Consider the following 27,148-nt stretch of genomic DNA (forward strand, 5'->3'; position numbering starts at 1 on the left):
GCAATTGGGGTAAGTGACTTGCCCAGCGTCACACAACCAGTTAAGTGTCTGAGGCCAGATTTGAACTCAGAAACTCCTGACTTCAGGGCTGTTGCTCTATCAGGATATGATTTTTAAGAAACCAAAATCCCTCTAAAATTATCTACTCCACTAGCCTTCCTTCACTGAAGGCATAGAATAATTGCTAAATAAATACTTAAGGAAGGCTAAGAGATAAGGTTTGGACCTGTGACTATTGATATAGAGAATGCCTGGATGAAGAAAAGGTCAGTTCATCAGACAATTATTAAATGTCTATATATACTAAATGTTAGAGATACGAAAAAGAAAAAGACAGTCCCCACCTTTAAGAAACTCACAATCTAGAGGGACATATAACGTGTGAATGATCATGAACAAACAAAATATATACAGAAAAATTAGCAAGAATCAACAGAGAGAAAGCACTAGCATTATTTGAACTTGGAAAGGGCATCCTGTAGAAGGTGGGATTTTAGCTGTATCTATAAGGAAGCCAGGAAAATCAGGAAGCAGGGGTGAGGAGGAAGGGCAAAGCATAGGGGACAGACAGAAGAGATGTTGGGAATCAAAAGATGGAGTATCTTTTTTTGAAGACTATCAAGGGAGTCAAGAAGATCAAAGTATGTGGTGAGATGTGTGATAAAAGAAGATGAAAAAGGTAGGAAATTCTAACATAGCAGGTTAACACTCTCTCTGTAATTCATAGAATTTTGAGAATTGCTTAGAGCATCATGAGGTTATTTATCCAGGGTCATACAGTCAGTAGTTTTCAAAGACAGGACTTGAATCCTGGTCTTCCTGGCTGCTTAATTGTTTTCAGTCATATCTAATTCTTCACAATTCCATTTGGCATTTTCTTGGCAAAAGTTATAGTAGTTTGCCATTTCCTTCTCCAGCTTGTTTTACGATGAGGAAACTGAGGCAAATAGGGTTAAGTGATTTGCCCAGCATCACAGAATTAGTGTCTGAAGTCAGATTTGAACTCATGAGTCTTCCAGATTCCAGCCCATCAACATGTAGCTTCCCAACTCTCTATCCATTATAACACATAGCCTCTAAATAGTTACTAAATCTAATTGGGCTCACAGACACCCACTGTTACCAGCTTCTTGACTTATCATCTTGCCTTCTCAAACCCACATCTATCAAACTGACCTTTATCAGTATCTTCACTGCAACCTCCCTACTTTTCAATTCTATAACCCCCATCCATTCAGAACCACCTACAACTTATAGCTTAAAAAGTGCCCAATGTTAGGGGTTTTTTGTTTGTTTGTTTTTGTTTTTGTTTTTTGCTGAGACAATTGGGGTTAAGTGACTTGCCCAGGGTCACACTGCTAGGAAGTGTTCAGTGTCTGAGGTCAGATTTGAACTCAGGTCATCTTGACTTCAGGGCTGGTGCTCCATCAAGGTGGTAGTGTACCACCCCCAATTTCAGTTTTTAATTTATATGATATCTAAGTTCCCTCCCTTTCCTTAATCTTGAGGCCCAATACAGCTCCCCTGCCTATATCAGACTCTCAATTCTATTGTGTGGAAGATTTCTTGCTGAACTGAAAAGTATCTGGAATAACCAACAATAAGACCCAAAGAGCCCTAAAACAGCTATCTGCCACTTAAATTTGGCCTCAGTCTTTCCACATAAACTTAACCTGTCTTCTACCTATCTACCTACCTACCTACCTACCTATTTGTCTATCTATTTATTTTACAAGCAAACATCTCTCCTTTCCACAGCACACACACAAAGCGGAGTCATTAGATCCCATAGGGATTTTTACTGTTCCACTGTAACTATTTTCCATTCACAGCACTAGTCAAAGATCATCTCATTATTGGGGACCCTCAGATGCACTTCACTACTTTATTGTTTGGCTCTCTTCCAATAGATGGTATTAGTTAAATCCTCTCCAAATATCTATCAGTTGGTAAGGGGCAATTCCTGGAGTTCTTAGCAGACTGTGTTACAGTTCTTTCCCACATCTGGAAAAGTGCTATGTCTCTGATCTATTTAAACTTAATAATAGTTGTATGATATATATTATAATAATATGTAACTAATATGTAGCACTTACTATATGTCAAACACTGTGCTGTGCATTGCAATTATTATCTTATTTGATCCTCATAACAATCCTGAGAGGTAAATGCTATTATTATACCTATTTTCACAAATGAGGAAACTGAGGCATACAGAAGTGAAGTGACTTGCCAAGGACCACATAACTAGTTAGTGTCTGAAACTGGCTTTGAACTCACTTCTTCCTTGCCCCATAACTCTAACCACTGCATGCAACATCTACCTGCCCCTAACAGCTCTTTTAAAAAGACCTACCTTCCACAAAAAAAGGTGACCATTTCTTGACTCAATATGGAGACCATTTCCTGACTTAAATGTCCCTGTTTCCCATTCTATGTAGCTAGTGTGAATAAATTCATGCCATTTTATCTTTTTTCTTCTGCCCACTGCATGTTAGTGTCCTTCTGTATACATAAATACTTCCTGTTCAATCTTTTAAGATTTAGAGGGGTACTCCAGTTTCCTTTCTATTTTTTTTCTATCCTTTTTTCCAGAGCAACTAGATTAGGCTTCCAAATTAATCAAACTTTAAAAAAAAAACAAATGAATAAAAACTTGCTATTTGAAGAACTAAAACAAGAAAGGTCAGGAAGAGAGTAAGTGGTTCATTATGATTTCCTCCAGTATAGGTACCTGCTTATCAAAGGGAAGGGGATATTCCTTACTAAGTGAAATAATTTGAACCCATCTCCTCTGACTTCAAAACTGGCACACTTTGCCATTTGTGCTGTGGACATTGTCAAGGTTTCTGACACATGTAGGTATTACCCATCTAAATGAAAGTTTATATTCTTTCTGTTTACTTTTAGGTAAGTGTTTGCTGATAGCGTATTGGTCAGTTCCCAGAAATTTCTCACCCATTTCTGGAAAGCTTTGTTGTGAAAACTTTTATTGTTATTGTTGGTTTGAAAGCAACTATTTTGATCCGTAAACTGCAGCTGACCTTGTATAGGGCCAGTGTGACCTGGCTCCCAGATTACAGAGCAGGTACCTAACAAAGACTAACTAGCTAGAAATTTGATCACTTTTAGTTACTATGTGGGTGGTAAAGGAGTTTTTGTTTTGCAAATAAGAAACAGGGCATTTCCGTATAATAGAAAATCAACACTCTTAGATTCAGAAAAATTGAGTGCAAACGCTAGCTCTGCCATGTCTTAAATGTATGATTATGGCTGACTTACTTTCCCTTTCCTAGTTTTGTCTTATAAAATAGAGGATTGGGCTTCTGGATGAGAGGAATTCCTGGATGGGAATCCTGGATGGATATATACTCTAATAAAAGTCTGTTCCCACCAGGTTGAATAACAATCAAGATAGAATGGAAAACCATAGCAAGTGACTGACTTCTTATACTTTCCTTCAAATTCACAAAAGGTCAGCCAGAAGCTTGAGAGCAATAGGAAAAGGGGTCATCAGCAAAGCTAGTGCCAGTACAGTCTTCCATATTGACCAGACATATGGTCATTTAGGCTCTATTCCCAGAAGCTTCAAAAGAAGAGAGAGTAGAACCTAAGAAATTCTGGGAGCAACAGTGGGCAGCAGCTAACATGATACTACAGAACTCAAACTGAGATAACTTGGGGCTAAGGATTCTGAAGTCCACCGTGCAGAGACACAAAAGAGAGATCTAAAAATAAGCATTCTAAGCTTCAAAGATCCTTGAAGGCCTAAGATCAGGAGTTGGGAATCAGCGCAAGAACCTAAAAGATCCAACGTATAAGACCAAGCAGCAACAATTCCTGCCCCTTAAAGTATAGAATGAGGTAAAGCCTAATCATTGAACAAAGTCTTCATTTAGAAAGTAAGCTAGAATGATATGTAAATCAAAGAAAACACTCACCAAACTATAAAAATTATTGTCAACTTAGAGAACCCCCAAAAGAAGTAACTCCATAAAAACTGAATAAATAGATTCACAGGGGGGGGGGGGGGAATGGACTTTATACAAGAGTTACATTAATACCTAGAAAGAAGTTAAGCAAGAGATAAAAATGAAATAAAAGCTATTGGGTTAAGAACTGAACAGAGAATAAATAGTTTAGAAGGGAAAGTGGTAAACATTATCCTAGTAATATATTGGCTTTAACTAGAATAGCCTAAACAAAAAGTGATGACTCCATAAGAGAGAAGTAAATATTAGGAAGAAATCAAAACATTAAAAAACAGAAGAAAATGTAAGCTATGTGACATAAAAACAACCAATCTATAAAATTATTCTATAGGAGAAACAATAAGAAACATTGAACTTTGTGAAAACATAACCAAAAAAAATGTCTAGACATCATCCTTATTTCAGAAAATTAAAATGATAACTACCATGATTTGTTAGAATCAGAGGGCAAAGTGAAAATGGAAAAAATACAGTGATAACCTCCTGAAAGAAATCACTAAAGGCAAAGTCCCGGTATAGCCAAAATCCAGAGTTCCTATGTCAAAGAAAAAATTCTTGGAGCATCCAGAAAGAAGAAATTTAAGTACCAAAGGATTACAATCAAGATTACACAAGACCTAGTAAGTACTGCAAAAAATAAGAGGAGATTTTAGAACACACTCTTCCAAAATTCGAAAGATGGAGGAATACAGCCTAAAATAACACTCTGAACAGGATAAGGAAGGGATAACTTACTCTGAAAAATTGAGTATAATCCTGAAGTGGGGGGAGGGGAAGGGGAGAAATGAACCTTTAATGGAATAGAGGACTTTCAAGCATTTCTGATGAAAAGACCAAAGGAACTTTGAATATAAACATAAAAGTACAGAAAAAGTCAGAAAGTTAAATTTATTTGAAAAAAAGTTATATGATGATGTAATGCTAACGTTCTAAAAGGGGGAAAAGAAACAATTGTTACTTCAGAATTGTTATGTCTTTAAAGAGTAATGAAGGAGTTGAATAAGAAAAAAACAAAGATCCTGGGCAGTAGATTTTTTCTGAAGGTATAAAAAAAAAAAGAGGGAGGGGTAGAAGGAGTAAATATTGAGGAGAGGGGGAAGGAGAGAGAGAAAGAAAGAGAGAGAGAGATTGAGAGAGAGAGAGAAGGAGAGAGAGAGGGGGAAAGGGAGAGAGAGTGGGGAAGGGAAAGGGAAAAAGAGGGGGAGAGAGAGAGAGAGAGAGAGGGAGGGAGGAAGGAGAGAGAAAAAAAGGAGAAAAAGAAAGGGAAGGAGGAAGAGAGGGAGGAAAACAGAGACAGAAAGAACAGAGAGAAAGGGAAAGAAAGACAGAGTAAAGTGAAGAAGTGAGGAAGAGAGGGGTCCTAAAAGGAGGAAAGAGAAAGGACGGGAGAGGGAGAAAGAGGGGGGAAGAAAGAGAGAGGGAAAGAGGAGATAGAGGAGGAGAGAGAGAGACAGATTAAGGAAAGGGAGGGAGAAAGAGAGAGGGGGAGAAAAAGGAGGAAAGAGAGAGGGGGGGAGTTATAAGAATACAAAAAAATCTCAGATCCCAACATTCAGATACAGACTTCAAAGAAAAGAGTGCCTAATCTTTATGATGGAATATATAGATTAATAGGAGATAATAACAATAGCTAGCCTTTATAGATCACTTTAGGGACTGCAAAGCACTTTTATAAAATTATCTCATTTGTCCTCACAACAATCCTAGGAAGTAGGTATTATAATTATCATCATTTTACCTAGGAGGAAACTAAAGGTGAAAAAGGGTGGCTTGCCCAGTCACACAGACAATGAAGGAAGGGTACTCCTGACTCCAAATCCAAAGCTCTATCCAATGTACCCTCGGTAATTTCATCAACTCAGGAGAACTTCCAGCCTTCCAGTTTGGAAATCCCTTCTAATATTAATAATGGCTAACATGTAGTACTTTAATTTAAGGTTTAGAGCAAGGGTCCTCAAACTTTTTAAATAGGGGGCCAGTTCACTGTCCCTCAGACTGTTGGAGGGCCAGACTATAGTAAAAACAAAAACTTTGTTTTGTGGGCCTTTAAATAAAGAAACTTCATAGCCCTGGGTGAGGGGGATAAACGTCCTCAGCTGTTGCATCTGGCCCCTGGGCCGTAGCTTGAGGACCCCTGGTTTAGAGTGCTTTTCATTAGCTTATTTGATCCTCACAACAACCAACCTATGATGAAGAGTTATCATCACCCTCCCCATTTTACAGGTGAACCTCAATGAGGTTAAGTGACTTGATCAGAGTTAAATAAAGCTAGTAAACACAAAAGTCAAGGATAAAACATAGGTATATCTTGACCTCAAGTATTATGTTTTGGTTTTGCTTTTACTCTGCTAAGATTCATCTATCCAGCCATTATTCAATCAATTAATAAATATCTCTTGAACACCTACTGTGTGAATAGCACTGTGTTAGGTACAGGTATAAATACCAAGTTTAGCTGTGGCATAATTCTTTCCCTCATAAAAGCTTCAAATCTATTAAGATAATGTAGGTGCATACACTCTTAAATATAGTATATAGTTTATGCATATTAGGACAAAATACTATGCACGTTTTAAAGGGATGGCCATAATTAACTGGAGGAATTAGATAAAGCTTCATGAAGAAGAGAGTGTCTTAGATTTTAAAGAATGTCAGAATTCAACAAATAGAGGAAAGGAGGACATTCAGGAGTAAAGACCCACATGAGGAAAAATCTTGGGGATGAGAAAGAGCAGGTCATGTTGGGGGGGGGGGAATAGTCTAGTTTAGCTGGAGTACAATGTAGAGTATATAAAGCTAAGTGGTATGAGAAAATGTTAGAAAAGTAAGAAGGCACAAGATTGTGAAAAGCTGGAGATGACTGTCACAGAACCTCCTAAAATAAGAAAAAAATGGTTTTAACCAGAAAGAGAAGGGGATGGGAAAGCAGCAGAAGAGGAAAAGGCTGGCACAGGCCCACTTTTAGTGCCAAGCTGAGAAGCAAAATAACATAGCTAAGAATTCAACTAAGCCAGGGCAAATTTGAAAGTTTAAAGGGCTGAATTAAAATGATCTTAGTCAGGCAGAAACTCAGCCAGGTACAATCTGTACAAGAGCCCTTATGTGCTGTCTTCATTATACAGGAGGTGCAGCCTGACAGAAACACAATGTGGTATGATAAGCTGTCACCATTAAGGTAGAATGTGAAGGATGTATTCACAAAACATATTCACAAAAGTCCTATTGAAAAGCTTGCATGTTAGCCAACATGAACGGAGCCTCTCCTTTCTTCTACAAAGCATGCTGACGTTAATTACACTTCTCAGATGAGCTCCCAGATATTAATTTAGAAACAATATCCTTTGTAAAATCAGATTTCATTATGGAAAATAACACATAACCCTGTTCTCCACCCACATTCCCTTCACCTCAGACCACACAAGTGTGCACACGCATGCAACTACACTCACACACACACACAAGCAACGTCACTTTCCAAGCTCCTCAGACAAAGCCAGGGAGCTGATTCACAGTTCAACATTTATTGATACAAACTTAAGAAAAGGTACCTCTGGGCTGGGAGCTATAGTGGAGACAAGGAAAAGAAAGATGGGACCTCTTGCCATCAGAAGCTTGTGGTCTTAGGAGGAAACATGACACATGAAACTATTAGAGTATAACACCATATATGCCATGTGCCAAATTAAGGGAGAAGACAGTAATTGCTGTAGAAGTCCAGAAAAGGGAAAAGTTCCCATGTGCCAGGTGAATGAAGGAGCAAAAAAAAAAAATTTAAGTACCTATTAAATGTCAGGAATTATGCAAGGCAGTGAGGACATAAACACAAAAATAAAAATCTATAAATACATATAATATAATAATAAATACAAAAGTATGGCCTTAAGAAGCTTACATTGTAAAGGGTGGACAACACACATTTGGTCTGAAGAGGGAAAGGTCATTGTCAGAGGGATAATGACTAAAATGACAATGTTTAACATACCCTTTTCCAGAAGCAATGGTTGTATTTGGCAAAAGCCAAAGGTGGCAAGTAGAAATGGCAGAGGGTGGAGGAGAATAAATGGGATTTGATGTATGGTTTGGGACCAGCTAGTTATAGTGGATTATATGAGTTTACATTCACATTCACTCATATACCAGTTAAGGCTGTTCAGCCCCCAGATAGGAGTTCCAAAATTGAACTGATTAAATTCCACAGAGAGGATAAGGAAGGCCTGGTTTCTAGAAGTTCTATTAAAAGTATTCTGAGAGAAGAGGGGTAGAATGAAGAGAGAGCAGGGGGTCAGATAATAAATTTCTTGAAGTGAATGGATGGATGGATGGAATGAAGTGGTAAGAGAAGGCACTGAAGAGAAAGGTGGGATTTGAACTGAGCAATGATGAGTTTATTTTTGATAGTAGGAACTGTTAAAACCATAAGGACCAGAAAACTTCCAACCCAATTTCTCATTTTCCTTCCTACCTCCCACTTCTGCCACTGTCCAGAAGCAGCTTTCCTTCATGACTGCTGTTTACATCTCTCAGTTCTTAACTTTCCTCTCTTAACCTCCAGTTTCAAGAGGATTTAGAGATAAGGGAAACTTTGAAGATCATCTAGGCCAAATCCTTCATTTTATAGAAGAAGAAACTGAGTTCCAGAAAGAGTAGAAATGACTTTTCCAAGAATACTGTAATTATAAAGTAGTAGCAAGCTAACTTCTTTTTCTGCTCTGGTTCTTATTGATGGACTCATTTCTCTATATACCTTAACTAGTATCAGAGTAAGGACAAAGCATTATGCATCAAAGAATCTGTGAAAATTCTCTAAGCATCCCCAACACTTATAACAACGTTGATTCCACCAGAGACGTTGAATCTTTATTTTAATATGTGACTTTTCTTATCATAAAATTAATTCCCTCTGTGTCATGGAAATCAGAACTTTCAGGCATTAAAATATGTGAATTTATTAAAGGTCTTATTTTAAAAGTTTCCTCTTTGTACCATTTCCTTCTCACCCTTATATTGTAACATAGGGACTGCCTATATTGGCCCACCCTAGTTTCCCTTTGCCTGGTACTTGTTCTTATTTTTTTTTTAAATAGGCTTTATATTGGTAGCAATGGAATGGGAAGTATATCCTAAACATATCTGTGTTCAGTAATTTCTTTCTGGGATGTTTTCCTCAATACTTCATTTTTGAAATGATCACAGGGAATTCTGACCAGGGTCACTTTTGTCTCCTAATTCCTCAGTACAATGCCAGGAAAGTCTTCCAAGTAAAACTGATTGGCTGGTAAGCTTGGACATGTAATTGCTAAAGCTCCAACACTTAATTCGCAAAGTGGAGGTGCAGGATAGTACTGTTGCTACTGACATGTTTGAACAGAAAACTATAGATTAAAAAATAATAGTATAGGGAAATTAAAGAACACTATTAGTCTCCTTAAACCATTCAGCCATTCAGCTTTGGAAATCTAAGTGATCCTGACAAATTTAAGTGCCTTTTCTAAGTGATCCCAGTCTATTCTTCCCAATCCACTAAGCATTCCATGTTGAGCACCTTGGTATCCATGCTACCATGATAGCATATGTGTACTACCTCGCCACTTCCATTTGTATCCCCTTACACTGGAAACAGATATGAAATCAATACTCCTATTGCTTCTGAACAAGGGTAATAGTAAGCTACGCAATGATTCTACTCATCATCCCAGTAGTCTACCACATTAAAACTCCTTTCCCTGGCTATCAGTCTCTCCCACTTGAATATAAACTCTTGAAGCCAGGAAACCTTTCACTTTTGCATCTATCCCCAATACATAATGTAGTATCTAGCATGTAGTAGAAGCTTACTAAATACTTTTTCATTCATTCATCCATTCATTTTTCATTCATCAGACTTTCCCATTTATTTTAGAACCCACCACCAAGATAATGGTATTTCCAGGTGGTAAGAAATTGCTTTAGTCTTATGTTCAACACTTTTATATACAACAATATCTACTGCTGGAGGAGTTTATTTTGTTCCATATCCTGCTTTGAGTCCCACATTTGCTGCTCACTATTTGTGTGACATTAGGCAATTATATTTTCAACTTAATTTCTTCATTTCTAGAATGAGAAGGCTGAGCTAGATTCCCTTCCAACTTTGCTTCAAGCTCTATATCTAAGATCTGAAGAGCCTATGATACATAGGAAGAAGGTCAAAAAACACCAGAAATGTGGACTCACAGGGACCAAGTAGAACCAGAAAAGCTGAGTCGTGGCATCATTGGTATTGATAATATGTACTGGTGTTGCTCTTCATTAATACTTTGGAATAAGTAAATAATCCACTCACTTGAAATGTACCCTTTAAAAAAAGAGAGAGACAGTGAATATTACTGAGACCTACATTGCCTGAATTTTTATAAAGATGAGTTAACAGCCTAGCAAGCTCCTTGCCAGCTGCATTTTAATATTATATTTGGAGCCACTCAGTCATTATAAAATCATCTGAATTTCTCAGCAAAAGGGCACATTAGGGAATTTACTTTTTAGGCATTCTGAATACAAAAAGAGGTGGAGACTTTTTTTTCCTGAGTTAGGAACAGTTCTCCAAATTTCCTCTCAAAATGGGGTGAGAAAGGAAGTATATGTTCAGTTGCCATTCCTTTGTTAGTAATTCCCTTTTTAAAGTTTCCCTGTTTAAGTCTGCAATAATTTCTGATGATAGAAAGCAAGCATTAGCATAGTATCACCTGAGTAAGCTTGCTTACTGAGATGGATATAGGTGGGAGCATCCCGGAGTGCTCTTTAGCAAAACAACCCCAACTCCTAGCAGAATGCCACACTTTCTGGATAAGGGAGGGGCTAGTTAAAAGAGGTTACAAATAACTCTTCTTGGAGAAAGATAAGCAAATTCTACAGTAGACCCTTCTCTATAGCAGAAGTCAGAATCAGGAAGGGTTTCACAAATGTTTTTATCTTTTGCTGTAATTGAAATCTAGAGACACCAGTCAGCTGCAAGTAATCCCTATTGCTCATTGAATATTCTCATGGATAGCAACCCTGGGTAGCTACCAACCCCACCCTAGCTCAGAACCCAATGTCATGCTAACCAAACAACAAAACCCATAATAAATTCATTAAATCACCACTCTAATATTTCACTATATCTTGTTACTGCCCAGTGCTTTCCCCCTTCTTGGTTTATAATCCTTACCTTACTTCATCTTCCACCTTCCCTTGCTCCTTTCAATTAACTGTCCCTACTTATTTAGATACAGGCAGACATTAGTTTATCAGTGACTTACTGCTGTTCATCAAGTAGATGGGACTTTTACTCTGTTCCTACATTGAGCAACAAGTAGGAATTAACTTACTATATGCAAAAGACAATCTACCAGAGGCTGTGTAAGCTCCTTGAGGGTTAGAACTGTTTTTCGTTCATGTTTTTATTCCTAGTTTCTAACATAGTGTCTTATAGGTAATACTTAAAAAAGAGACATGAGAAGATTTCTCCTTGTTCCTTTGCAGAACTGGAAGCCCACTGCTATGAAACATTGTATATAATGTCAGATTTCTTCATTATGTTGGTTGTTTTTTGCTGAATTTTTTTCCTCTTTTTAAAAAAGTCTTTATTATAGATATATGGCTCTCTTGGAGAGAAGAGGAAAGGCACAGGATGAAATGTAGGTAATATAAAAAACAAAAGTTACCAATAAAAATCTATTAAAATAAATCATTGTTGAATGAAGTTGAATACAAAGATGAAGAAAAGGCCTATGCACTCTAAGACTCCTAGTTGGGGATCAGAATATACACATATGCAAAAATAATAATGCCTGGTATTCTGTGTCAGAGCCAATTGAGGAGTAGTCAGTATTCTAGGAATTCAGACGGAGGAAGCACTCAAATGGGAAGCAGCGTGAGTAGTGTTTGGGAGTGTGAAAATGCTAAGATGGAATTCTGGCTCTTCTAAGTCAACTCACCAAATATTTATTATATCCAGAAGAATATAAGCTCCTTCAAAAATAGGGATGGTACCTTTGTATCCAGGATCCAGGATCCAGGATAAGATCCAGGATCTTATCCATAGTTGATTCTTCATAAATGTTTAGTAAAGAGAATTGGTTTTTATCTATTCTTTGAGTCACTTTTAACTATCTTGAGTCTCAGTTTCCTTAGCTGTAAAATGAGTGCAAACTAGATGCTCTCTAGAGTCTCTTCTAGCTGTGCTCCTATGATATGAAATGATTTGTAAAACTTGAGGCACAATGTAAATGGCTGTAATTATTATTAGAATTTTTATTAACACTGAGCTACAAAAATTAGGAAAAGCTTAACAAAGGAACTGATATTTGATCTTTGATTACCAGGTAGAATTATCAGATAATAGTTTGCATTTTTATTGCATTGCAAGGTTTCAGAATGCTTTCCTTACAACTATGAAGTTTAATGCAAGGGAAGATTTTACAAGTGCAAATAACTGGAAAGAAGTGGAAAAGGACTCCAGGTCATTCTGCCCTATCCTCTCTTCTTAGAAATTTAGTAGGTCTATAGCAGCCTGCTTTGACTTTGTATTGTGGTAACAATTTTTGTTATCATAAGAGGTATTTGCTTGTTTGTTTGATAAACAAGGTAATTCCTCTAGTTGCCAGCAGCAATGTACTGTAACTATGCTACCTAAAAAGATTATAGTCTAAATAAACAGAAAAGTATTACAAAATCAAATAAATCTTCAAGGATTCTAAATGTGACCCATACATATAATTCAGTTAACTCAAATCCTGAACTACTCCTTAGATAATCTGCCACCCCGGGAATGTAAATTATTGAATCACTCTTTTTCCAGGGGGTTTTTACTTGGTGGTGTTTTCCTTAAGGGGTCTCTTTTCTTTGGAATTTAGATTTAGGAAAAGGAAAAGGCATCCTCCATATTCAGTGCTATATAGTTCTTTATGCCCGAAAAGAATTTGTTTAAGTGACCATGTCAGTGTAATCTATTTGTATTATAAATTCCCAGGTGACAGGGAAAGCATCTGTTTCATTTACCCTGTTTAGCTCTATTTACACTCAAGAATGTGATGACTATAGTAAGTACTAATCATTTTGTAGATGTTAGGGAACCAGAGTATTACACATATAAACAAGTATGTATATGCATTATTATATGTGTATATATAATGCATGATATATATGTATTTTATAACATAAACACACTATAATACTTTTATGTGGGTGTGAGAAGCAGAGAGAAAGAGAAAGAAAGAGACAGAGTGACAGAGACAGAGAGAAAGAGAGAGAGAGACAGAGAGACAGAGACAGAGAGAGACAGAGAGAGAGAGAAAGAGAGAGAGGGAGAGACAGAGACAGAGAAATGATGTTACAATGAGGGAGATACACTACCTAGATGAAGCTTTCCTGAAGAATTGCATGTAAAAAAAATTAAGTGCCATTGTGTATGCAATAAGGGAACTATTTAAGTGATTCTTTTAAAAAGTGAACAATCACTCCTTGATTAATCTTTTCTGAAAATATGATTCAGCTGCAACAATACCAAATTAATAGTAGACATTTATTTTGTATTTTAAGGTTCACAAAATATATTATATGCATTAAAGAGCACTGGATTTAAAGTCAGAGGCCTAATTTCAGATCCCATTATTTGCTCTTTATTTTGAGATCTTGGACAAAATATTTAATTTTCGTGGGCATGTTCATCTGTAAAAAGAAGGGGTCTCTAAGGTATCTTAATGGTCTAAATCCTGTAATTCTAGGTATACATGAATAAGAGTATATGTACAATTGACCCACACTATAACTAAATTCCAAGTAAGAAAATTCAGTAGGTAATAAAGGGTTGCCATGCTAGTTTGATGGTGAGGAAAGTGATGGTGGTAAGTAAACCAGATCATTCTATCAAAGTATTGTTTTGATCACTTAAGAGGGAATTGATCAGTATTAGGTACTTCTGAATTAGTGAGTCATTTGTTCTGAGAAGAAATGTTGTTCTCTACCCCCTCATAAGCTATTAGAAAGCATTTTAGGGACATTTGTATTCAATTCTCTATGGAAATTGAATATAGTTTATTTACACACATATACATATGTGTTTACACAGTTTATTTACACACATGTAAAGGTATGTGTGTGCATAGATGCATAGACACATTTATATACATAAATAATTGTAGCTTAGGCCTAAGCCTAAACTTTCTTTCTTAAGTTGGGGTAACACAAGAACTGATGTAAGTATTTAAAGTCTAAACACAAGATAAGCTTAATGAATGTTAACTGAAGGGATGAATGCTAAGAGATGTTGTTTGTACAAAGGCATATATGTGGAAAGAGAAAAAACCTTGTTTATTATACACAATTCATAATTACATCCAGCCAACAAAATATCCACATGGGCACTTGTTCTAATTTGAAACCAACATTATTAGCCTAATATAATAATAATAAGCCTATTATTACACCAGTATCTGAAATTCCCAGAAGGGCCTATTAATGTTGGAGGTTCCATGGTTGGATTCATAGAACCACATACTATCTAAGATATAAGAGACTTTAGAATATAGACTGTTAGATCATAGAATAGCAAAGCTGGAAGTGCCCTTAGAAAACAGAATTAAGAAGCTAGAAGGATCCTTAAAATTCAAGATGTCAATCACAACAATAATACTCCTGCTACTCTGAATTAAAATGTAATTGGAAAATATTTAACAAAATAAATAAAAATCCAATAATGCCTAGATAACATTGTCCATGGGATCCTTGGATTCATATTAATAGAGTCCAGTTTGTATTTGAGTTTGACACCACTGCTTTAAAGCATAAAATTGTGTGATTAGAACTCTATGTTTTAAAGCATAGAATGTTAGAGCAGAAAGGGATTTTAGTGATCAACTAGTACAACTCTTTCTTTTTATAAATAAGGACTGGGGGAGAAGAGTGCCTTGCCCAAGGTCACTCCGCTAATTCATAGCAGAGTAAGAATTAGAATCTGGGCAGCCTGACTTACAATCTTGTGTTTTTTTCCACCAAGACCTCTGTAGCAGACTGAAGACTGAATAACAGTAGAACATTCAGGTATTTATATTTCATGATGCAGCCTCTCTTCTTTCTTCTTCCCATACCACTCCCACTCCCAAAATAAAAATTAATATCAAGGGAAATAGAGATGTTTGAATTCTCTATTTAACATATTTGCATTAATAATCAGTTGCCCTAGTAATCTGCATTAGATTTCAATTCACAGATTATGGGACAAGACTCCAATCCAATCCCCAGAATGAGTGGAGGCTGGGGTTGAGGGATGTGGGCTACACTCTGGGAAATTCTAAAGATTTCCCTAATAGCTCAGCTCAACAATACAACCTCAGCCTGACTTTAAGGGCCTACATAGAAATGGATAACTTTCTCCTCTTCCTGAAAAGCAAAGGTTTCCTCTGCCTCTGCATCTGAGTGAGCAAGACTCGCTAGGGTCAGGTTCCCTGGAAACCATGGCCCTCCAGATCAGCAAGTGAATTTAAACAACAGCTTCTGCCTGGACCAAATGAAATAATATTTATAAAATATTGAGCACAGTATCTGGCAATAGTAGGGGCTAAATAAATACTTTTTTTTTCTTTCCTTCCTAGTATCCAAACTTCCCGGGACAGTCCTCCCCTTTCCACCAAACCATCTACCTGAGCAGGCAGATGGATCTATGGGCAGAAGGCTGTTCTCCACACCTGCCTTACCCCACAATTCTGTTCCCATTTCTTGTCCTTTCTAGGTACATCAGGGAGAGGAAGGGAGCCAAGTTGCAAGGGACGAGCAGCACGGAGGGTGGATAGTTCGAACATGTTCCAAGGCTTCTAGGCTTGCCAGGAAAATCAGAGAAAGAGAGTACAGGTGATATCTTGCTTGCACCGCCTGGTCAGGACCGGGAAATGTACCCGTGTACCGCTGAGAGAGAAGCGTACTGTGATCACAATGCCGGTCCTAGGATGCTAGGCGGATCCTAGGAAACAAGTCCGAAGCCTGCGTATTAAGAAAAAGCTAATAGTGCTGATTCGAAGCGATCCCAATCCTCAACGCCAAATTTCCTGGACTCACAGCGGAGGTCCCACAAGCATTCCAGACCCAGAACGTTCAGCCCTCTGCTGTTTGAGCAGGAGTGGCGCTTGCACTGGTCCGCCCTCTTGCAGGCCCCAAGACTCCGGGCCAGCCAGGCAAAGGAGAGCCTTCGGCGGGGCCAAGGACTGAGAGAAGCAGAGGGATTAGGCCGCCCGCGGGAATGGGATCTTTAAAGGAATAAATATAGACAGATCTATGGGGTCCAAAACCCCAAGGGGCAGACGGTAAGGTACGCGGTTTCTCCCAGGGAGTAGCCGGAGAGACTGCAAATAAAGTGACATTATACGCCAAAAATAAATAGACAAACAAAAAATGCGACATAATGAACAAAGTACCCTCAGATTTTTTGAAAAGCCAAGAATTTTGAACTCACGAGACCCCATGCCTTTTGCCCCTGGGCCCAGACTCCCCACCCGATCAAATTCCAAAATGAGATTCTACATTCAGCCTGGGGTTGCCTCTGCCAGGAAACCTGCTACCTGAGTAAACCAAAGAAGGAAATCGACCTCTACACTACCTTCTGCCACCAGAAAGAAAAGCCTCCTTTGTTGCTCAGCTCATTACCCTCCATAAGTTTGTTGCCACTGTTGATTTCTGACTCGTTTCCTCCGCTAACAGACAGGCAGAAATAAAGCCTAAGGAGGGGGTGAGGAGGGGATGTTGGAGAAGGGGAGACAGAAAAGTTTTCTTTTTTATTTTCCTCTTGAACTACTTTAATCCTGACACCAGTCTTCCGTAATCTTTAGTTGAAAGTGATACTATTTATGAGCAAAAAGAAACTTGGTCAGATATCCAAACCTTAGAAGATGGTCACTAATCCAGTCACTATAAACAGAGTTTGGGACTAGATAAGGAGTAGTAGTGAAGACACTGACTTTTCAGGAACATCAAGTTTTTCAGAAGGCAAACAACAGAAAAGTTAGATGCGGGGATACTCGGAACAGGGTTTGGGCTTCAATGTAGTCCCCACTTGCCTTGTGAAACTATTATACAGACAAGCCCCGTGAATAAATAAGGAAGGGTTGCTTATTATGCTATTATTAATTTTCCCCCTAGGAGCTAATTAAATTGTTTCCTGAAACCTGGGTCTGAAGAAAACCAGAAGACGCTTAACCCTGGAGGAGCTGGAAATCATGCACAAACCCAGAATGATTTTACTGTACATCTCCGGAAATCCTGGAATTTACGTGGAGACCCATACCATACCCTCTTCCCACTTCCACCCAAAGCCTGTTCTCAGAGCCTCCCGAGCCTCCTGCATACATAGGCCTCCGACTCGGCCAGCCTTCCATTTAATCTTCAAATGAAGTTGTTTATTAGACTTTTGCTTTGACATTATATTCAGATACAGTCAGAATCGCGGATGGGCCTTTTTAATAAAAGTAGTCATCTCTGAGTACTGCAAAATTAAAGCATTTTTACATCTCTTAAAGACCGGAAACCAAATCAAAACAGCTGACTGGGAGAGGAGTGGACAAGTTGGTCATTCCAGAGAAGGTGCTATAAAATGTCAACGGAGCCGTCCCGAAAATCCAGAAGATGGTGGACAGCGACAACATAGGCCCCGGGGTGGTTTCGTATTTGGACTACTCTTCCCTTTTTGGTTCTGCGCCTCCCTTCTCAAACTGCATTTCAGCCACTGGTCTAGGCGTTCTCTGTCACTAGAAGGGTCGGTCAATTTTTAAGTCTTGAGTAAAAGCAGCGAGGAAGCAGAAAGCGAGGCAGGCGCAGAGACGCAGGGTGTCTTAAATGTTAGGCGGGTTGAATAGGCCAGCTCAGTCGGGCTAGCACTCCTGCCCCAGTCTTCTCTTAAGCGCGCTAAAGATAGCTAAGCGTCTGAACCACTTTCTTACTCCTTCTGAACCCGCCTCCCGCTTAGGAGGGTTCAAGGGTTGCTCTGAAAACCCTGTTTCTTTCTGTTTCAGAAAAATAAAAGTCCCACTTAAACTTTATTGTATTAGAGCCAAATTAAATTCTCGATATTCACACATATATTACAGAGTAAGAGAGTAAAAGGTCAATAATACTTCCTGGCATTTAGTTGGGACACATTCGACAAGAGCAAACCAAGGACCAAAACATTGAGCAGCCTTAATAGTTCACAATCACTTAGAATATTACATAGAAATACAAAGATGCTCTATTCTGCCAGTTTTTACTGGGAATAGTTCTTCACGTAGAAATTATTTTCCCCCCTCCCCTTTGTTTTTTTTTTTTTTAACTGTCATTCAACAGAAAGGCAGTCTCTTCTTCACGATGGCATCTGTGTATTTAAAAACAAAAACAAAAAACAACCATCCAGCATTCTTCTGTGGAGTTTAAGATGATCAGTGCATTTCAAAACGAAAACTCCACCACCATCAACAACCAAAAAGAAAAAAAAAAAAAGTTGCCAAGAACAACATTAGAGGGACACTGAGTGGGGTTGAGAAGTAGAAAAGGATATTGTAGCTTACACTGTTGAAATACAACCTTTCTTTTAGCTAAATCTGGGGTTAGGATAATGGAGTAGGTAAGAGCATGTTGCAATTGGAGATTGAAAAAAAATCAATTACAAGGCAGCTTCTTTCTTGACTACAACTACTAAAATGAGGAGAGGGATGGTACTCTTCAAAATAGATGTACACAGATCTAAGTGGGGCTTAGTTTCTCTTTTATAAGTGAACTTTAAAAGTTTGCTGTCCAGAGCTCTTTACACCTGGCTACAACTTGAGACTTTGAAGGAAATTCTCCTCACTTGTTGGTTTCTTTTTCTCTACATCTCCTTCTCCCTCTTTCTTTTTCCCTCCCCTTTCTCTCTGTTCTCCCTCTCTCACTCCCACTGCTTAGCTCCAGCGTTGAGTTAGTTCCTTAGAGAGGGAATACGAGAAATCCGGAGAATGTAGAGTATTTCCAGCCCCCCATCAAGTTCCCTCGCTCCAATTTGAGGTACGCTCGGTCCCCTTTCTCCATTTGTATTAGGACACCATTGCTGGCTGCCTCTCGAGTCACATCCTGGTCGCCTGCAAAAGCTGAGATCACGGGCCACCCGTTTAACATCAGGCTTACCTGGAGGCAAGAAAAAAAGAGATGTTCGAGTCAGTTGAGCAGACAGAGCATATAACCCAAGCTACCAGACGGAACAAGGAGAAATATCCTATCCACTAAGGGGAGGAGAGAGGAAAGGAGGGTTTTAGGGTCGCACTAAAATTTAACACAATTTAACACATAGTGGAGGAAGAAGAGAAGGCAAAGGAGATAGAAGGATGCGGGCAGATGTGAGAAGACATCCAGAAATTTGATTGCGGCTAGAAACTCAGAATAAAGAGCATCTGTTGGGTGTCTGAAGCCAAGTGTGCTAAAGGAGAGTAAATATGGACATTTACTGAATCTTTTAATAAGTGGTGCTTAGGACAGAAAAGATTCTATCAGTCACCAGACAGATCTGAAAAGGCAGTTACAGAAAATGGTTCAGGAATCCCAGGGTAAAAGGCCCAGGAATAAGGCAGTCCAGACAAAATGTCCCTAGTATGAGCATCTCTGAAAAAGCTCTCTGTTCCGCCGTCCCTAATGCTGGCTGCTTCTTTCAAAAGGGCGGGTCATAACGTATCTTCCTAACACTACAATCTCCAATATAGCAAACCTGTGTCATTAGAACCCTTGGACTCCTGGTATCCTTGAGCTAGAAACAGCTCCAGGCTGCTTAAAAATATCTCTTTTGGACTATGCTCCTCTAATTGACTCCAAATTCAAGAATTTAATCCTCACAATCAGGCACACAGGTGCTAACTATATACTAGGTTCTGGTCTTCCATAGGCAGGTAGATATCCCTTTTCCCCAGGATTGGCGTTTCTTCCTCATTCATATCCCCGTGAGGATCAAAGATCCTCATTAGCTTGGAAGAACTAGAGAGAATCAGGCGACGATGGGAGCCACCCAGCCCCGCAGCATCCCAGTTTAAGATTTCTGACTCAAGGAGCTAGCTTAAAGGAACTCGAGTTCTCAGAGGCGGCTAGTCCGGATCCTGTCCGTGGTGCTGAACTCGCGTTCAACCATCAATCTCCGTTAGTCCCTAGTCGTCAAAGAGTAAAGCAACTGGCTAGGAGATAACTGTTGAGCCTGAGGATGCAGGCTAGATGAGGAAACTGTCTTTGAAACAGGGTACAGGAGGCAGGCAGGGGCAGGGAAGCTGGAAGCTATCTTAACCTTGAAACTGAAAAACCTCCGAGCACTGCTGGCTTTCTACGCATCTCTCCAAGATGGAAAAGCATCCAGCCCCACCATATAGGCTTCCTCACTCCCTCCCAGCTCTAAGGAACTTATTCCCAAGGGTCGCCTAGGGTCAGGGTTGCCGGGAGCTGACCTGGATGGTCTGTCTGTTGTAGACTTTCACCACGTGGAAGTTAAAACTGTAAATCCCTTTCCGTGGGGAGATGAAAGTGCTTCGCTCCGGGTCGAAGTTATTCCCGATGTTCACTAGTACCTACATAAGGACAGGGATGGGAAGTGGGAGTGGGAAGAGAGAGACATCAACCGCTAGAAAGCTCCCACAGCAGGATTCCCTCCTACCCGCGTTCCCCAGACCGGAGGCTGGAGCTACCAGAGGGCAGGAGCCACTCACCTGGTCAAAGTATATGATCATCGTTCGGTTGCTCATTTCTGACGGCTCGTGATTAGTGCTTCGAATGGCGGAGAAAGCCACCTTGGCGCTGCCAGAGCGCACGGAAATTCCCAGCGCCGTGCCAGTGGGATCGGACGTGGGGTTGGAATCGCAAACCACCAGGCACTTGCCCTCCAGCACGATGGGCTCCGTCTCATTCTGCCCACGAGCCGGCCCAGCCAACCAAGCTGCACCGAGCAGCAGCAGCTCCAGGGCGCCCATCATCTCTCCAGAGCCCTCCCCACCCCCCCACCCCGGGGCTGTCTGTCCGCGCCCCCCCGCCCCCCCTCCCACGCTGGGGCTGCTGGTTCTCCTCCCCTTCACTCTGCTTCGCTTGTAGCTGTGCGCTCGCGGCTCTCCTCCCCGGGCTCTGCTTTCCAAACTGCCGCTCACTCCTTCTGCAACCTGCCCAAACTCGACCCCCGCCCCGGGGGCCCTCAGGAGCACCCTGCTAGCGGTCGGGGCTGCGCGGCAGTCCTTGGATGCATAGCCGTCGCCGCCTCCTGGGTAGCTCTCGCCCGGCTCCAGCTCCCGCTCTCGCCGCTGCCGCCGATCTGAATTATTGATGCAGCCGGTGCTGCAGCCGGAGCCCGGGCGGAGCTGAGCGCGCGCTGAGCACAAAGGCGCGGACCGCCGGCCTCAAGCCCCGCCCCCTCGGCCCCTCCTCTCCCTCTTCCCCTCCCTCCGGAACCTCAGCCCTCCTCGTTTTGCCCCGCCCAGGCCCAGTCGGAGGCCCCACCCCTCAGCCAATCTTGCAGCGCCTCGCTTGCGTCCCAACCAATGACTGAGCGGTCCGCGCACAGCCACCTGACCTCCAGAGCTGTGGTTATTAGGGGTGCCGAGGCAGGTGGCGCGCGGCATCCTTGCTAGAGCTCGGGTCCCGGAACCGACCACGGGAATGAAGGAAAAGAGAAAGGGAGGGCTTGGGGGGAAGCCGGGATGAGGGAGCACGCGACTGCCCGCCAGCCAGCCCTAACTGTATCAGCCGTCGCCAATGGCCGGCCCTTTTCGGTTCGGGCTGTGGGCTGAACGGATCACCACCGCTGCCCTCCGCCGCCGCCCCATCCCTCCCTTCCTCTCCCCGCTCAGCCCCCGCCCACAGCGCTCGCCCGGCTCACAGGTAGGGGGGCGGCGCAGGCTTCATTTTAGCTGGGAGGTGGGAGAGGGACGGACTCCACTAAAATTGTGAAGCAAAACAAGCCTCTGGGAGCGCGCCGGAGCGTGCGAGGGATCTGGCCCGGGGCTGCGAGGCTGGGGCAGAACACAAGTGGGAGGGACCGTGCTGGACAGTGTACGCCGCGGCGTATGGGGACGGGCGTGCCGGCGCCTGCGTAGAAGCCTCCTAGGGGGCGGAGCCCTTCTCTTGGCCTTCCCCCAGGGGAGGGCACAAGTTCCCGGGGCTGGGAGCGGAGGGTGGAGTCTGCTGGGCTGCTCCTCCTATTCTGGACGATCTGGCTGTGCTTGGCTTGGGAAGAGAAGTTGTCCAGCTTTTGCCGTAAAGGACAGTCAAGGTTATTGAGCTCCGGCGGCCTGCTAGTCCCCTTATTATAGATACGGGGGGGGAGGAGGGGAAGGGGGAAGTAACAACCTTTTCCCAGACTTCTTTGTGCACTGTCAGCGCTATTTAGCGCCCAGAACTATATTATAGCCACAGTCAACGCCAGTCTCCTTGAAGGTTGCACCCTGCACACTTCGAGCGGCAACTCAAGATAGATCTTTTTGCTGCTCCGTCCCTCAACACACACACACACACACACACACACACACACACACACACACGCCCCTCTTATCTGCCGCAGGCGTAGTGATTCTATCCCCTACCAAATAACCCTTATTTTTAGCTCAGTTTGCTGCTGAAAAACATCTGGAAAAAGGAACGGAGGTAAATCTTAACTCAGTCGTCAGCACCAGTGTCCTATAAGCCAATTAAGTTACACTTCTCGTGAATCTCAGGGGTCCCATTAGTGGAAGTGATTGAGGGGAAAGGATAGTTTCTAAAATGACATTTTAAAACAATGTAATGTCCACAATCTCTTAGGAATATTTTTGATCACTATAAATTCTAGTTCATTAGTTCATGGACTCTGAGGGACATTACTCCCTTAGTCCCTAATGCATTTTTGATATTTTTTGAATGCTATGCCCTGAGAAACTCACTAGCTCTAATGGAATTCGTTTCTATAGCATCCTAAGCAGTGATGCTCTTTCTTTTTCAAACTTTATCCTTTGTTCTCCTGGAAATTAGACACGATGAATTTTTTTTTTAACTCCCTGTTTCTTTCTTCCCAATTCCGATCTAACCTTAATGGCAAACATGTAATTAATTAGGAAAGGGAAATTAGATATCCATGATAATCGTGTGGAAAATGCATATGTGGTTAAACATCTATGCCTGACAGAACCCAAAATTTCTCCAAGCTGGTCACAGAATATTTTTTAACAACTATAATAATATACCCTTATTTAATTATGTAGCACGCAAATTTGGGGAACTTGAACTTTCAGATATATTCAGAGTAATGTGGCTATGACCTCACTAAAGATTAGGAGTTTTATTGGTAAACTATAGCCCTATAGAGAAGATTGGGACAACGTGTTCTTCCTCAGTTGTCTGCCATTGTACATAAAACTGCCTTGGGCTACTATTAAGGCAAAAAGGCAAGGATGTTTAAGCAAATTTCTTCCTTAATTATTACTAGTGGATGTGTCTTCTCTGTCTTTCTTTGTCTCTGTTTCTCTCACACACACACTCTCTCTCTTTCTCTCTTTCTCCCCTTCCTTCCCCATCTCCCTTCTATTCCGTTCTCTCTCCCTCCCTGCTCCCCGCTGTATGTGTGTGTATGTATGTATGTATTTCTGTCTTTCATACATACACTTATTTGTAATCATGAGTACAAAAGCAATAATTTCTCTAAACCTGATCCTTTATAAAGTCCTTCACAAACTATTACAATGCTTCATCCTATGGTAGTTGTGAGCATAGTTTCTCAAAGACTCTATTATCATAGTATAACCTTGGCAGGTTTCTGTGAAACAGCTTTGAACATAGGCCCAGTGAAGAATGTTATGTGTAACGAAAAACCAGAACACTTATGTTCACAGAGGCTAAGCAGGAAAATGATAGCTATCAAGAAATGGTTTTTGTTGTTATTGTTATAGGCAGTGATTCACCATCATGATTTTTTTTTTAATTTTAGCTATTTTGACATAGAAAAGAAGATGATTTTTGATTAAAATGCTTTTCATTGCATATTACTTTTATAAGATGACAATACTACTGAAATTCAGGTACTTTGGGAAGTTATAAAATTGAATCCAGAAAAAAGATATTTTGATTTAGAATACGAAACAAACCCATCCTTTTATTAAACTTCATTGGGGTCTTTGAGATTCTCAATGGACCAAACAGGATTCTATTTCCTTTGCTCTTGGTTCAGAAGCCCTCACAAGTAGTTTCCTACTATTCAGTTCATCTTCTCCCCCCAAAAATGAAAGGAGATAATTCTGTCTTTTAATAAAAATTTTAGGATTTCAAGGAGCTAAGCTCATTTAAAACATAGTATTTAGATTCATTTTCTGAATAAGAGTCATGTGGGAGAGAAAGCACACAAAAGATAGGCTGGTATTATCATTTCTGTTGGTGGGGAGGAACTTTATCTCTATTACTGGCTTTTTAGTAGCCATTGTTTGCCTGCTTTAAAAGCAGTATAATGTAGAGCCAAGTCGAGTTCTGGATTTAGAATCGGGAGAGCTGACTGGCTCAGTCACTTCGTAGGTATGTGTCTGGACAAGTTATTTAACTTTACTAGATTTTTGGCTTTAATATACTATTTTATAAACATTAAAATAAATGTGGGTTACATTTTAGATTCTATCTTTGTACTGTATTTTAAGTGATTTTGTAAAACAAAAAGACCAATTTTAAAATTCATCTTCTTTTAAAATAGACCATATTTGTGGTAAATTCTGGTTCCTTATTAAAGAAAAAAGGTTTAAAGACATATAGTAATCACTTTTTTCCTTAAAATAAATTTTATTGTTATCTTTTTTATATTTTTTATTGAATTCCCATGAACCCTTCCAGAAATTTATTTTATAACAGAGAATAAGAGAGAAAAAAGAAACAGTTCATCAGAACTTAACATATCAAAAAAATCTGACATTATGTAGTATTCCATATTTGTAGTTCTGTTTCTATAAAAAGATGTTTCCATGATGCTAAAAATGAATCCTATCATTTTTTGTTAAAGAAAAAAGGCCTATTTTATTAATATTCATTTAGATATTCTTTTTCTTTGCTGGGTTCAGAAAATATAGATTTTCCAAATTAAAAGAGTGGTACTATTTTGAATATATCATCTTGAATCTCCTGAGTTAGTGGGATTTTAATCAGAAGCTGTTACTCAAATAAATGACATTCAAATAAAAGAGAAAATATCTTGTGGATGGTTTTTCCTCTACTTGCAGAAATTTTTATTATCAAAACTTTAAAGAAAAGATTCCTTTCTTCCCTGATGTAGTTTAAATTAGTTTATTGATTATTTTAAAATGGGACTGGAGGTTCCTTTGCTACATAGTGCAACCTTCTATTAGCCTTTTATTTGAATATTCCAAATAACATTTGCCTTTTTTTTAATAGAAAAGAAAAATTATTTGTATTAGTTGCACAACCTAAAAGGTTGAGCTTACAAGTAAACTTGACACTTCCCAAATAAATGGTGATAGTCCTTATGATCTATGGAGAGACTAACATTTGGGGGAAAAGGACCCCACAAAATGTCATTTTTCTCATTAATAAAAAAAATGGAGATTTTTTTAATGAATTGTTATTTTTTGCTTTCTAATTAGCGCAGTAGTAAGCAGGAAATTCTATGAATGCAACAAAATTAATAGTGAAGAGTTAAGTCCTCAAAAATAAAAATTAACTGTAATAAATATGGAGAAAAAAATCATAGCTTTTAATTAATTGTGACAAAAGCCATTGTTCCTTATTTTGATCAACATGTAAAAATTATTTGAAAGCTACTTTTAAGTAATTGTACTTACTAAACTTTCATCTTGTAGGTAACAATAGGGGGAAAGCCCAGTAGAAGTTAAATTTTAATCTATAATATTGCTGACATGTTAATATTTTGAGAAAATGATGCATAATTACACTATTTAGGAATAGTAAAATAAGTCTAAACTAACATTCAGCCTAAAGAAATGTGCTGAAGAGTGAGAAGAAATCCTGATCCCATCACCAACTTCAAATGTCAACTAAAAGCTAGTATTGGGCATTTAAGGCCAGGAGCCTAGCAATAACACATCCCCAAAACCACCAGCCCTAATTCCAGCCTATTGCTTTATCATCCAATGGAGCAAAACCTTTGCAAAGGGGGCTCACCATTCCCATAGTCACCACAACCACCTGCTGATGAACTGACTCTGATAAGAACAAGCAAGTCATACTAACTGAATCATCAAGAAAAGTCCTAAGAGAAAGAGAGGAAGTGGTACATGCCATACTAATCAAACCACTTTGACTACCGTCTCCTCTCAGAGTCCAATGGAATCAGCCCAGGATGGACAGTCTGAATTATAGGAATTGCAATGTCCTCCATATGACAGGTCCTGCTTGTAGTAGAGTCCCGATAGCCATCAAAGGAAATGATCATAAAGAAGATGCATTATCTTGTTTTTTGTCATCGTACCCTAAGGATCACAGGGCTTTTCCATATGATTTGCAGCTAACACCCCTACCCCTATTTGTGTTGCGCCTCTCTATAAGAATGTCAGCTCTTTTGGAACAAGTACTATCTTTTCTCTGCCTGTCCTTAGCACAGTGCTTTGTGCATAGAAAGTACTAAATGCTTTTTTGTTCATTCATTTTAGGTGGACTTCATGTAAGTCCAAAGTCTCTGCCCAGTAATGGCTTTTATGGAAATTTAACTCTTAAATCTCAGATAGGATCCTTGAATTATCACCTTTGACACAAGTAGGGAGTTATTCAGTTAATGGTATCAACTCTGCATGCAGGCCAGGTTCAGGCTAGAGGATACTGAACTCTCACATTTTCAGGGTAGATCACCAAGGTTAAAAATGTCCAACTCTCAAGATCACTGCTCAGTGACCTCTCAGGCTCAGATCACGCAGGGTAAGAAAGGCAAAGTAGAAGAGGCAGTAAGGAAAATGAAATCCATCTCCGGCTTACATAGGCAAGCACATGTTGATTATCATTGCAGTATTCTCACTGTGAACCACCTTGGCTGTTGTAACTGAAGGAGGACAAAAAATGTTCTAGAAGTACACAACTGACTTGGATTCCAAATTAGTTCTGTACTAACAGATAAGAGAGCTTTTCTACTATACATGTCCTTTAGTAAGGAATTGGATAGAATACATTGTTCAAGGGAAGGGGCCAGGCTGCATAATCAGACTCATCTC

The 27,148-nt window shown here is 39.9% G+C and overlaps 1 protein-coding gene across 1 annotated transcript; it reads right to left on the reverse strand.

Moving 5' to 3' along the window:
* Nucleotides 1–14,298: 14,298 nt before the first annotated feature.
* CBLN1 (cerebellin 1 precursor) lies at nt 14,299–21,360 on the reverse strand. The gene is made up of 3 exons (XM_012553789.3): nt 20,684–21,360; nt 20,426–20,545; nt 14,299–19,130 (listed from the first exon to the last, which is right to left on the reverse strand). Exons 1-3 carry the CDS (start codon nt 20,945–20,947, stop codon nt 18,933–18,935), a joined length of 582 nt encoding a protein of 193 aa, XP_012409243.2. The 5' UTR covers nt 20,948–21,360; the 3' UTR covers nt 14,299–18,932.
* Nucleotides 21,361–27,148: the final 5,788 nt, after the last annotated feature.

This window comes from Sarcophilus harrisii, chromosome 2 (genome assembly GCF_902635505.1).
Source record: "Sarcophilus harrisii chromosome 2, mSarHar1.11, whole genome shotgun sequence".
NCBI classification, from domain to species: Eukaryota; Metazoa; Chordata; class Mammalia; order Dasyuromorphia; family Dasyuridae; genus Sarcophilus; species Sarcophilus harrisii.